The sequence below is a fragment of the Neopelma chrysocephalum genome, unplaced genomic scaffold, assembly GCF_003984885.1.
Source record: "Neopelma chrysocephalum unplaced genomic scaffold, ASM398488v2 Primary Assembly neopelma1_132, whole genome shotgun sequence".
Lineage (NCBI taxonomy): Eukaryota > Metazoa > Chordata > Aves > Passeriformes > Pipridae > Neopelma > Neopelma chrysocephalum.
In genome coordinates this window covers 1,811,005-1,825,103 of record NW_020897794.1, presented here as the reverse complement: position 1 = coordinate 1,825,103, position 14,099 = coordinate 1,811,005, and the positions used below count along the sequence as shown (strand labels likewise).

Genomic DNA, 14,099 nt, shown 5'->3' with positions numbered 1-14,099 from the left:
GCTGGGAGGAAATTGGTATCAGTCTGGATAGATTTAATTGTAGTCAAGCCCAAGCCCTCTCCCCCTGAGGAATCTCCTTCCCTATGCCTTTAGTTCCTCCCTTCCAGCCTTCTTTGGAGAAGGGGTTCCCTGGGGAATACCTGAATTTGTGTCCTGCATGAGTGCTGCTTCTCCTTAGATGCTGCTTCTGCTTCTCTGCTGCCTGAATGCTGGTACCCAGTGATTTCCTGGGCTGCCTGCCACAGCTCCTCTGCCTGTCAGTCATTTGTGGTTCTGGAAATGATAATATCAATGTTTTAACAGCTTCAGTCCTCAAAGTTTGTGCTGCTCAGAGATCCAGGTCTGTCAGAAAGTGCTGCTGTGAGCAGAAGGGAGGGAGGATGAATACTCACTGATCAGAAATGAGGCTTTTGCTGTTAATTCCCAGAAGAGCACCAGGTCTCTCTGCCCTTGAGTCTTGTGGTGCTCTGAGGAACACGAGCACTGTGTGATTTTGTGATTTGGAAGGTATTTGTATGTCTCTGGGAGGAGCTGTGAGCCTGCCCTTGCTGATGGGCCAGGTACAAACCCTGGGCACAACTGGGAACTCCTGGGGGATGTGGCAGATCAGGCAGTGGGAGCCTCCCCTCGTGGTGTCCCACTGTGGCAGGAAGAGGCTTGTAAACATTTTACATTATTATAAATAGCCTCACTAATGAGGTAAGCTTGTGTACTCAGTCTAAAACTATCATTTGTGTCCTGGGAGAAAGGTTAGAACAAACAGAGGGACTGCTGCAGGCAGAGCTGGGAGAGGCAGGCTCAGAATCCATGGAGGGTTTCCTTTGGAGTAGCTGGGAAACAGCCTTTGGAGCTGGTGAGGGGTGGAAGCAGGGCTGATGTACAATATTTGTAACCACTTGATTTTTACTTTGGGGTCTCTGATGGGACAAAGTCCCCAGCACACAGTGCAGGACAGACACACAGTGCAGGACAGAGCACACAGTGCAGGACAGACACACAGTGCAGGACAGACACACAGTGCAGGACAGACACACAGTGCAGGACAGAGCACACAGTGCTCCAGCTGATCCCAGGGACTGCATCAGAAGCAGCAGGTGCTCATGAATTAGGAAGCTTCCCTGCAGCTCTGGAGAGCTTCTGCCACTGACCCATAGGCAGTAAATTCATGAGTGACTATTCTCACCAGCCCTCTCTCTGTTTCCCCTCTCCTCCTTGCAGGCAGTGTCGATAAATCAGTCACCAGATGCGATATCAGAAAACTTTTATACAAGTTTTTAATAAAAAAATTCAACAAAAATATATATCATCAGGCATTTTATGCAATGCATACATTCTTTATATCTGCAGGTACAGATAAATAACAGAAGGCAAAACCAAATATTTTGCTTATCTTTGGCCATTAACCAATAATCACCCCCAAAGAGATATTCCAGGGTTAAAGGATAATAGACTGAGTCTGTAAACGTCTCTCATTACAGACACAGTATCAGGCAATAATACAGTAGTCAGATTTTCAGAAATGTAAGGAAACAGTTCTTTAACACTGCCCAATACTGAAATTTCACCTGGTTTGCTGCTCTGGAGCATAAGGCCTTCAGCTGACACAGGCACAGTCCTGGGTTACATCAGATACTCCCCAGCCCTCACTGACCTCCTTCCCTTGGCCACACTGTCCTGGTTGTGGGGGCTGGGACCAGTTTATCACTGTGGGTATAACCAAAACTGGGTATTCTACCCCCTCTGCCATTTCTGATGGACTGGTAATAAATGCATTGTTTGCAGCAGCTGCCCTGGGTACAAGCTGGGTGTTAAACCCTGCCAGGCAGGGGAGTGTTTGTCTTCACATCAACAACCAGCTGTGACAACCCCCCCCCCAGCCCCAGCCCCAGGGGTCAGCTCTGCTACTGGGACATACTGGACTGGCATAACAGGCAGCTGCAACACCCAGACCATCAAAGAGGCCAAAAACATCCCCTGACTGACTGAGTTAAATCCCCCCTTGTGAACTTCCCTGGTGGGGGAGGCACTGGGCATTCCCACCTCAACTTGAGCATGTACAGACTTTGGGGTTTGGGACTTCTGGCACCACTCCTCGGATCCAGAGGAGGACCAGAACTCCACCAGGGCTGCAGCTGCCACTCTCAGCAGGACTGTGACCATCCTCTGACCAACAGGTTTCCTTTCCCTTTACTTTGCTCCCAGGGGGCCCAGGGTGCTGGGTTACACACCTCTCTTTGTGGGTTAAAACCAGTTTTTCTCTGTATCATTTTATTTATTGCAATCTTTCTAGTAAACTGTAACTCTGACTTGTAATCTCTCTTGAGCTGGGTTCATTTCTCCCACAGGTTTCCTTTTAAACCAGCACACACACACTGCTCTACAAAGCCAAGCTGTACCTCCTCACAAAGAAACTAGCACAAAGTCTGACCTGGGGCTCAGCTTCCTGAACCCCAACCAATGCACAAAAGGAAGCTTAACTGCTCTGTAAGTCAATAGTTTTCCTACCTCGATGTCCCAGAATAACAGTTTTCCTTCCACTTACAGCACAGATGCATCATGGCTCTACCAAAGCAATATATACATGAGACACATGAAACATCAGAGAAGCAACTTTTAAAGGTACAATGATAACATGTAGCAGCTTATGTCTATATATGTACATGTTTTCACAGTTATATTTTAGAAAATTGAGAACACCAGGAATACTTCTACTGTGTTTTCTATAAATAGTAAAAAAAATTACCTGTCAGGCATTTTGATAAAATAGTATTTAGGTTATCACTTTAAATAGCTCTTGAAAACCTGTAGAGTTTTAAGCTTAAAGGCTGTACAGTTTGAGGATTCTGTGAAGTGTTTGTGGCCAGTTTCAGCAGCTGGGCCACCTGCCAGCTGCAACTGGTGGGGTTTTTTTTTTTTTTCTTCTTTTCCAAAAAAATCAAACCTGGTAGCAAAGGAACTCCACGAGCTTGGCTGGGATGGGGAGGCTCCTGACGTGGCTGGTGGGCAGGACCCTGCGGATGCCCACGCGGCACAGGTGCTGCAGGCTGGGCACCTGCCGGGGCGCCGCCCAGAAGTGCAGGCTGCCATCCTGGGTCCTGCAAAACACAGCACAAACCCCACCAACATCACTGCATGGGCTGGGCTCACCCCAGCACCCACCCTCACACCCATCTGCACCCACCCTCACACCCATCTCTAGCTGGGGGAGCTGCTGTTCCTCCGTTCCAGCTGTTCCACTCCCATTTGCACCAAATGCCAGCTCTTATTTTAAGAGGCAGCAGCACAATAAGCAACTTGTCTATGCAACAGTTCCTGCCCCTGGCTATCTGATGGCTTCTTCCAGCCCACATGTTTTGGGTCTCTCTCGTATTTATTTTCAAAGATAAGAAAGGAGTTTATCAGCTTATTGATTTTACTGCTATCCCAGGCATGCTTAAACAAATAGTACCAAGTCAGAAGCACCGAGTTGCAAGTAACAACTGAAGAGTTTTAGAACACTTAGCCACTGTTTTCAACCTTTTGTGTTATCTTAGTGTTTTAGAAAGGAAACCAAAGTCTATACTTGCCCTGCAGCGAGAACACTGCCATCAGTGGAGAAAGTACAGCAGAGCCCATTGTTCAGAGGTGCAACTTGTACAGGGTATTCTTCATCAATTCTCCAGAACCTCACCATCCTGAGAGGGAGGGACAATGCAGGAAGTTACTGGAGTAGGTATTTAATTCTGTTTGATATTATCTCTGATGCTGCACAAGAAACTAGTCTGAAGCACAGCTCAGGGAATTTTTATGAATATTTTAATAGGCATACACAGTGTTTCAGGTCTGGCCTGAAATGCTCTGATTTCTTCTTTCCTGATAAATACCTTTCAATTAAAAAAAAGACTGCCTTCAATAACAGAAAGCAATACCTGAACTATAGATTTAGACAATTTCTCAAGTGCCACATATGCTAAGAATTCCCAACAATACTTGTCTTAATTAAAAAAATAAACCCTCCTGTAGATAGTTGAATACCCTTGCTGTCACACTGAGAAAGCAGCTCCCATTCTTAAAACACAGTCCTTCAGGACACCACTCGTGATGTTCACAGAGCTGGATCCAAATCACAGGACACTTTTCCCTCTGCTTTGGAATTTACTTCTGTCCACAAGACTTGTCTGCACCAACAACTCCATTTACAATCCCTCTTAGTTGTTTTCAGCTGTTACACACTTACATTGTTCAGATCATCTACTCTGTACACAACTAATGACTTCTCCACTCAAAATCAGCGTTACCGCACACCAGACAACTCGTCTGCTTTCACCAAGAGCACCAGAAGTGGTTTCTCAGCTGAAGAAGCCCAGCCCTGACAGTGTTCAGGGTCTGCCAGAGCCCTCCCCACACTCACTTGTCGTCGGCCAGGCTGGCCACGTGCAGCCCGTCGTGGCTGAAGGACACCGAGCGCACCCAGCGATCGTTGGCACCGCCCGCGAAGATCGGGGTGGGAGCAGGGAACAGGTGCCTGGGGACAGAGACACAGCTGAGGGGGTGGGAGCAGGGAACAGGTGCCTGGGGACAGAGACACGGGGCAGGGTCCCCTCAGCCACGGCAGGGAGAAAAAGGGGTAGAACATTTAGCTACTAAACTGTTTAACTGGGGATTCAGCAGTGGAGACTGAGCTCTGTGTCTGTCACAGCTCTCAACACTCAGCTTTGCTGAAGATGCCTCAGTCAGCACATGTGGAAGTACCAGTGCTGTAAATCCTCTCTCAGATGGAAGAACAACCTCCAGTCTCTGCCATTTTAGGGTTTCCATCAGCCACTGCTCTTTCCCAAGTGCAATCATCAGTTACATACAGAAACCCACTGATTTTCATCTTCACTCTGGGAGAAAGTTTCCAGGTTTGACGGCTTTACTTACCCAAATTCCATGAGAATAACTCCAATATGTGGGTCCCAGACATAGACTCGAGTATCATAAGATGCAGTAGCCAGTAATGCTCCATCAGGAGAGAACTCACAAGCTACAACATCATTGTGATGTCCTTCAAGTTTCCGTAACATGGAGTATTTATCCATATCCCAGAGGAAAACCTGCAATTAAATAAGCTGATGTTATAGCTCTGCTCAGAGAGGCAATGCAGCATTTAATTTGTTTTTTAAGTATAACTAATCTTATTTAGGATTATATTAAAATCAGGTATTATGAATTACTACAATTAAGAAATATGCTCAGTGTCATACTCAGATTAAAATCAAGGGGTTTTTTTAAAAAATAATTAAAGCAGACATGCAAGTTCTAACTCAAGTTTGTTAAATGTTATTATCAAAATAAGCCAAAATATAAGATAAAGGCAACACAATTTAACCATGTAGCTTACTGATATTCATGTATTACAAAACTATTTTATTAAAATATGCAGAAATAAATAGGGTTAAACTCTACAGTCCCCTCTTTTCAGTAACTACCAAAATTTTAAGAAATATACAGACAGAAAATGTAAGGTTAACATATTGTTACTCCAGTGGCATCCCTTTAAGATCACTTGTTTACAATTGCTTGGATCACCAACGTCAGCCTAGGAAGAGAAACAGATACTGCAAGCAAAAAGAATTTTCACAGCCAAAAGTTATGTCTTTGGCAAAACAACAGGGAAGTCTAACCACATTATTAGAAAGAATTTAAGCATTTTAAATCAACAGCAACAAACAACATTAATATTACAATTTACCCAGCTAATTGCACAGTGTACTATAAGAATTGATAAAATGTTACAGTATTCTGGGATTTTACATGCAGTTGTACATTATATATAATCAAAATAGAGACTGTGCAGAATTACTTAATAGGAGCTATCCATGTACTGCAGCATGATTTTATAGGAATGGAAGTCTTTAACAAAAGCTGTTCTGTCCCTCAAAGAGCTCATTTCAGGGACCCTGATTTCCCCCTCCCCCCAGCAGTTTTACCGCACAGATTAAATTCTGACACCCTGGATAAATTTACATTTGACCAAAGCAAACACAGCCTCAGTGCCTCCCACACTTCCTAAAGCTGAACCATTTTACAATCGGTCACAAACAGCGTTGACCGATTTTTCCGAGGAGCCCCCAACATTCCACAACTAAGTCTGAGGAGTCAGTGTGTGTTTCACTGCTGTGAAAATTATTAAAAAAAAAAAAAAAAAAAAAAAAAGGAAAGCAAGCAAGCAAGCAGACAGTGGACATGGACCAGCACCTGCGTACGTACAGGACCCCTTGCAGCCGAGGGCAAGGTTACTTCGTCCTACGGTACCGGCCCGGGCTGGCGGCCAGGCAGGGCCAGGCCCCCCTCTAACAGCACTGTGCTCCCGACAGGGGCAGCTTAACTCAATCACACCAATATTGCTGCCACCACCTGTGACAGGGAAAGCAAGAAGCTTATGGAAAACACACAGCCTACAGACAGCAATGTACACCCCCCCTCTGCTCCAGCTACAGAGCCAAACCCCAGAGCTCGGCCGTTCTCCAGCAGATCTGCACTGGGAACTCGAGGGATGGAACACATCTGGGCACTCATCTGGACAAGTGGACTGGGCTTTTCACTCCATTAAACTACCTACAGAGCCCCTGGAACCAGGCTGGATCCCCCTTGCTGGTTTGCCCTAATTCTTGGGTGCCAAGAGCAGCTCATGGCACAGCTGCACTGCTCTCAGTTCTCTGGCAGGGCATTAGGATGGGATGGAAACAAAGCTAGTGTGCTGCTCCTCCTCCTAACTCTTGTGCCATTGGTATGGGAAAACAGGGAGAAACGCTTTTGTTCAGCAGGAGATACCCTGACTGGCTCAGACTTTGGAAAGTCCTCACTGAGCAGGAAATAGAAAGCATCAAATCAAATCAAAATAGTTTTATGCATTAATCTAAGTATCTTTTAACATTGGCAACTTTAGCTGTCTTTGGTCTATGCCATGACCCCATGCAGATGTGCAGACCTATTTCTCAAGGAACACTTACAGCCTCTTCAACTAAAAGCAGTGCAAGTTTCATTCACAAATCAGGGTCTCAGTGCACCATTTGCCAGTCTAATTTCATGCACTTTTACATCATCATCAAACATTAGAAGTTCATGACACCGAGCACAAGCTTAATGTTATTTAGATTTCAAATGATTATGCACACAATTCAGGAGATTTAAGGAACAAGGAACTCTGACACATACTGCCTTACTGGCTCCAACAGAGCAGAGGATGGAGGAGTCTGGTGAGAATGCACAGCCATACACCCAGTTCTGATGGCCTCTCAACACCTTCATCATATTTCCTGAAAAGAAAGACGCTGCTGTGAGAATTGGTTTAATATTACAAAATTCAGATTGAAAAGCTCTTCCAAACTAGTTATTCCTTTGTAAAATTTTGTACTGTTTTTCCAAACATCTTGCAGAGTCATTGTACACAGAAATAGAAATCCTGTGATGCAGCCTCTAAATCCCATGTCCCTGTTCAGAAAGTCACTTCATGCACTCTTAACTTGGCCCAGTCCCTGATTCTCCCTTCAGGGTACACACAGATAAAGAATTCCAGGGGAGTGTAGAGTGGGTGACTAACAGAGCTACACTCATTATTTAAGCAATGCTGACCAAACTGAGTTTACAGCAATAAAAGAGGCAAGTACACAGATATTTCTCCCGGGTTTTAGAGCAGATAAACTCTGAGCACGAACCATCATCTTTGAGGTCCCACACCCGCAGGGTTTTGTCTCTGGATGCAGACACTAAAATCAGGCTGCCATCAGGGGCAAAGGTTAAATCTCTGACAACTTCCGTGTGGTCCATCAGGTTCAGGAGGAGTTTTCCTGTTACATGAGAACACCACAATTTAACATGGACTGTACTTTTACTCAGATCAAATGCTTTATGGATACAAACACTGAATACAAAATTACAGCACACAAAGACAATTTTCACTGCAGTGAGCAGCATGTGAATCCCTTCACTCTCCTGGATCAAGAGGCAACTCCCTGAAAAGCCAGAAAATCTGTACACTAGAACCTCAGAAATAAAGCAAGACTTGGCTCTTGACAGACATTCCAGTTCTAAGTTTCAATTTACAAGATAACAGCAAATTACTCAATAGTCAATAGTTTTTTTAAAGCTGAGGAGTTCCTCCAGCCCAGCAGCCGTGCTGCCAGCGAAACTGAGAGTCCCTACATTCAGATCCAGTCTTTTTGAGTTGAACAATTATTAACTTTTTAGAAAAGTAAAAGGTCCTCATCACCATAAAGCAGCAACTTCATGCTTTGAAAGTTTCCTTTGAAAGTATGGTAAAACTAGGAAGATTTTAGAGCAACCAACCCATGTATGTATGCACACATTTAACCATTTTGCATCTTCCACCACTCCCATCTCAAAGCATGACCCGCATCTCTTGTTCCTCTGGCAGGTTTTGATTACTTCTGGTTGCAGGAGCTCATGCCTTTTTTAGATTATTTAACTTGTACTCAAGTTTCAGTTCCCAAGTACAATCCTGTAACCAATTCCTCCTGTGGATTAATGGTGTTACTACAGCACGAAGCCCGTGCTGGCACTTCAGTGTGACGAGGAGTGCTTGGAAAATGCTCTCCGGGACACGGTGGGATCGTCTGGGTGTTCTGTGCCTGGCCAGGAGCTGGACCCCACGATCCCTGCGTGTCCCTTCCAGCCCAGGCTGTCCTGCCTGCACACCCACCTGTGTAGACATCCCAGATCTTGATGCGGCCGTTGCTGAGGCCCGTGGCCAGGAGCAGCTGGTCCTGCCCGAACTTGAAGCGGTGCCACTCGATGTTGACGCAGCGGCTCCGCTTCTCCGGCACCGAGGAGCCGAAGGCCAAGCTCCACACGATGTCCCCGCAGTCCAGGATGTGCTCACAGGGCCTGTTCTTCTGCCCACTCTCACTGCTCTGCCTCGGGAGCCTGGAGCTGGCAGGGTTTGCACCATTCTTTGTGCCGTGCAGCAAACTGAGAAACACACGGAAAATACAAAAATACATCCTGAATAGCAGACATTTCTTAAAGATGCAATGAAACCTCTGAGCTGTCGTAATGTACATCTCTGAGACCCATAATGGGGCATTTTTACTTTAAAATTATAAATGCGGTTTTTTTCTTATAAGTGTGAAAAATTACCAGGACCTGGAAATCTTCCCACATAATATAATACTAATATTTTGTACTCATTTTTATCTCTGTAGAGAGCAAGATATTAACTTGACCCACTGTGAAAGCTAACAGTTTTAAAGCATTTATAGAAAAATGAGTCACAACAATTTCTAAGACTTTCTGCTAAATGAGCAAGTTCCCTGCAATTCCCTTCTATGTGTTAAAACCTGGGCAGAGATACTGAGGTCAGGACATGGAAAATATTAACCACCCCAAGAAGGTGGGGGGAAAAGGGTCAGGAAAATGTAACCAGCTACAGAACTGTAGTGGTTGGTTACCAACTTCACTAAAATGCAACCTGCAAGTGCCATAAACTGTGTTTTGGAACTTCACCTGCATTCTAACACAGATGATGAGGAAAGAGGTCTGCCTGTACGTAAATTCCTAAAAGGTAAAACCAAACAGCTTTGTGATAGGAAATTTAAACGGCCAGATCTGCCCAGGTCTCTAACTTCCCTTTTCATTCAAACTTCCTCTTATTTTAGGGCATCTGAAACTACTAATAAATCCCTCCTCCACAGACTTTGTGAGGCTGCAATAGTTGATGCTCTTGCTGGCCACAGAGGAAGAGAAGAAACAACAGCTGTTACTTTAAGGAAGTAGTTTTTCCCCCAAGGTGCCAAAGCCTAAAAAGCCAGTCTATGAATTTTAATCCATTGAAACCCATGTCCTGCTTTTAAATTGTCACGTTTTTCAGGTGCATTAGAAGCCACAGAGGTTTGCCTTACAAGTTACTGAGGCACTGTGCCCAGGGGACCAGCTTCACTATGCGGTGTCCCTGCGACCACGCCAGGTACGAGCCATCGGGAGCGAACGCGACCGTCCAGTTCTCCCGCCCACACTTCTTGTCGAAGGGAGACGTGGGGGCCAGGAGCTCTCCTACCGTGCGGGACCGTGCTGGGGGAACAAAGGGGAAAGGCACTTGAGAAAAAGGCAGCGTGTTACAGCGGCGACAGGGGAACCAGGCAGCGCCTCAGCCCGCTTTTGTTTCTCGCCATTTAAAGTCATCGAGAGCCGGGTCTTGTGTCACTGAGGAACCGATCCCAGGGCTGAGCCCGGGCTGCCAAACCCATCGAGTCACTGGGGAGAAACACGGGGCGTTGGACTCCTGCTTGTGCTGCGGGTGATGCCGCACCTCGGGATCATCGGTACCGCATCTCGGGATCATCGGTACCGCATCTCGGGATCATCGGTACCGCATCCCGGACCATCGGTACCGCATCCCGGGATCATCGGTACCGCATCCCGGACCATCGGTACCGCACCCCGGGATCATCGGTACCGCACCCCTGAATCGGCGGTACCGCATCCCCAGACCATCGGTACCGCACCCCGGGATCGGCGGTACCGCACCCCGGGATCATCGGTACCGCACCCCGGGATCATCGGTACCGCATCCCCAGACCATCGGTCCCGCACCCCGGGCTCGGCCCCGCGGCCCCCGCGCGCTCCCGCGGCCGGGCCGGGAAGGGCTCCATGTGCCGCGATCCCGCCCGTCCCCGGCGGGCAGCGCCGTGTGAGCCCCGCCCGGGCCCGGGTCGGGCCGCGCTGCCCCCGCACCCCCGCCCCGCTCACCGATGAGCTTCTCGTTGACAGTCGGGGGAAAGCTGGCCATGGACGGGCGGCCTGCGGGGCGGCGGCTGCGGCGGGACCGGCGGATCGGCGGCGGCGAAGATGGCGGCGGGGAGGCGGCGGGCGGGGCGGGGGCCGGGCCGGGGATGCTCCGCCCGGGGCCGGGCCGGGGCTGCGGGCAGCGGCTCTGCCCGCCCGGACCCGGCCCTGCCCGTCCGGCTCTGCCCGCCCGGCCTTGCCCCGCAGTGCCGTGCCCGGCCCGGTTCCCGGTGTGACCCCCCCGCCCGCACCCCCGTCCCTCCTGTCGGCGGCAGCGGCACCCGCAGGTACAGCCCCAGCCCCGCCCGCGCCAACAGACGAGTCACAGTTAAACGACACAAGGGTGTAGTGACCTGGCTCCCCCAAAACGTGGAGGTTCAGAGTTCAGCAAAGAACCACAGTGAACACACACATTCCCCCCCCAATATTGCAATCAAAAGGTGGTTTCTAGCCGCCGATGGGGTTGTGTTCAGAGTCTACCGACTCCTCAAATGGGATAAGAATTGTTCTTATATTGCCTAAATGGCAGACCAGCAGCAGTGAATGTTCCTGGCACAGAGAGTTAGAGATTGTCTGCACTATCTTTTAAGGCAGGTTGTGACATCCCTGATGTCTGTTTGACCACGGGACTACAGGGTGACACGTAAACCAAAAAATATGCAAACACTTATATGACTGCGTTGTGGAATGTGTGTAGGACAGAGATGTGAGCACTTAATTTCATCTGCCCTAACCAGGGGCTGGAAGAGTCTCAGGACTTTCCTGCCCTTTGATGTTTCTTTATAGTTCAGCATCTACATCCAGCAAGAGCTTGTTTATGATAAAATTTTGAATTTGCTGTTAATGTCCACAAACAACTTGGAGAAAGAGACCCTGAGGCCACCTCAGTCTCTGAGTGATTTGTATTAACATCTCTGTCCTCTGCTTTCTCCTTCCTTTTCTTTCTCCTTTTGCATATCTAAGTTCTGCCCCTCTTCCTTGCTCGTCTGGACTTCAGAGAAGCACCCGGCAGGATAATTAACTGCAGATAATGACTGTGATTTCATTCCAAAGCAGTGGCCTCGCTGGCAGACGCTGCAATAGCCATCGGGATCAGCTATTCAGCAACAGCCAGGAATTACCCTGGCTGAGCAAGGCCAGCAAAGCTTTTTTTAACCTGGGTAGTGACACAATGTCAAAGAAAGGAGCAGGAAGAAGTTTGGAATATTTTCGGTGATCCAAACACTAGCCTGGATTAACAGCAGTTTGTATAAACTCCCTCAGCCCATCATAGCATTAATTTGACACAGCATAACCCTGTTCCTGCTCTATCCAGCCTCCTCTGCCGTGAAGAGCCCTGAGCAGCTCTGAGCCCCTCATCTCTTGGCACAAGGCAGATTTGTGGCCAGTGAATGTTGTGAAATGCTGCTTGGAGTTGCTCCTGAGCTGGGAGTGTTGGAGCCAGGCAGCCCCTGGCTGAGGGGGCTCATGGAGGTTTCTCCTGAGGGTCTGAGCCTCCCACAGAGCCAGCACAAGGCTGGGTTCTGTTTGCTGACCTTGGGGCTGTTACAGCCAGAGATCAGAGCTTTGCAGGGTGTTACCAGCTTGCTGCCTTCCTTGCTTTTTTTTTTAAGAAGAAAAGTATTTTGCAATTTATTATTTCTTTATGTCTCTGTGTTCCTGTAAGTCCTGCCCCAACAGTTGGTGTTTCTTCCTCAGTGTGCATTCTGCACATTAGCATAGTAGATTTAAGGCCAGAAGAGGTGATTAGGTCGTTTAGTCTGCTTTTTATACAGAGGAATATATTTTAATCTAATTTCACACACCTTCAAAGTGAGGCTTTCCAGCCTTTACAACACTGGGATCCAACCGAGTCCTGTTGGGTTCTGTTTGCTGTCCTGGTGTGGGTTGTACTGACAAACCTCTGGGAGTCTGATCAGCACAGTGAGTGTAAAACACAGGAAAGGACTAGAAAAGCCCATGGGGCTTTCTAAGGCCCACAAGTTATGTTCCTCCTCCTCAGAACTGCCATTCTATAAAGCACTGCTGACAGGAATAGTTAGGGCCAGTCACACCAAGGCCAAGGTAGGTGATCTGTGCAATAGTACCTGCATCTCGGAGCTCTGGCTGTCATTAAAAATTATGCTATTTTTAGTCTACACTGTTAATAATTCACAAGCTCCTGTTTGTTTTGAGAACCTTCTTGGGATGGAGAAAGTTCTGCCTGAGTTTGTGGAGGCAAAAGAGAAGGTGAAAAGAAAAACAAGAATGGAAGAAAGAAAGAGAGGACAAAGAGGTTGAAGAGGAAAAGGGATTGCAGTGAGGAGAATGATGAGCAGCAGAGAAACTAGAGAAGTGCTGTCAGGAGTTGGACTTCAATGACCCTTGTGGGTCCCTTCCAGCTCAGGATATTCTGTTATTCTATGATTCTGAGGAGGTCCAAGTGACAGCCCCCCCAAGGTGAAGGGTTAGAAAACCCTGACATACAAATAAAGCAACAGCCCAGCCCTGCAAGGAACTGTTAAAGGAGCGGGGCCTTGCACAGAGGGCTTTGCCATTTCACAGGCTGGAAACGTGCTTTCAAGGCCCTGAGCAGCCTTTGCCCCTCAGTGTCTCTGCCCCCCTTGCTGCAGTTCCTCCTTGCCCTGAGGTGCTGCAGGGATGGCCCCGTTTCAGCTGTTGCTTCATTTCTTGTGGTGTTTGTGGGGTCACCCCGAGCAGTCTTGGCCCCGTTTCAGCTGCCGAGTGTGGGCTGGTGGCCCTGGAGTTTGCAGTCAAACAGACCAGACAAACAGCTCTTGGGAGGAGGAGCAGGGGGATGAGGCCACTTTCTCAGGGTCATCTTGGAGCAGCCAGGAGCAGAACTGTCTGATCTTCCCACAGGTTCCCTCCCTTGCTGGAATTCTGAGCTGTCATTTCTCTCTCCCCTTTTCCCTGTTGCTCTGTAACTTATTCACCGTTGCTTCTTGTGAAAATTTTTAGATGGTCATAAATTGACGTAGATCTGGTACCTCAGGGGTTAATCTGTAAAGGTCTGCTGAAAGAGTGTGTTGTGGAAAAGCTGCACAGATGGAATATCAGAGAGACTATGGAATTTTGTCTCTGCATTCTTTTGGTCTCGTTGGGATTTTGTAATTTTTGGAGCATGTCTTTGGGTATAATAAATAGAGCAGATGGCTCAGTGTGTGGGGGGAATTGAGAGCTCCCATGATGAGTAGCTGCACTGGAATAAGGGAGACAGAAGTTTGGGGTTATTCCTTTTAGGTTCAAACCATTCCTTCTCTATAAGCCATGGATGCCTTGTAAGGGAGCTGCTTCCAGAAACATCTGTGCTAAATTTACCCACTGAGGGTACA

The 14,099-nt window shown here is 47.7% G+C and overlaps 1 protein-coding gene across 1 annotated transcript; it reads right to left on the bottom strand.

Annotated features, from left to right (window-relative positions):
• Positions 1-2,385: 2,385 nt before the first annotated feature.
• WSB1 (WD repeat and SOCS box containing 1) lies at positions 2,386-10,832 on the bottom strand. The gene is made up of 9 exons (XM_027698751.1): positions 10,729-10,832; positions 9,882-10,050; positions 8,684-8,952; positions 7,680-7,811; positions 7,180-7,280; positions 4,903-5,075; positions 4,391-4,504; positions 3,567-3,674; positions 2,386-3,095 (listed from the first exon to the last, which is right to left on the bottom strand). The coding sequence occupies exons 1-9, from the start codon at positions 10,766-10,768 to the stop codon at positions 2,936-2,938; spliced, it is 1,266 nt and encodes a 421-aa protein (XP_027554552.1). The 5' UTR covers positions 10,769-10,832; the 3' UTR covers positions 2,386-2,935.
• Positions 10,833-14,099: the final 3,267 nt, after the last annotated feature.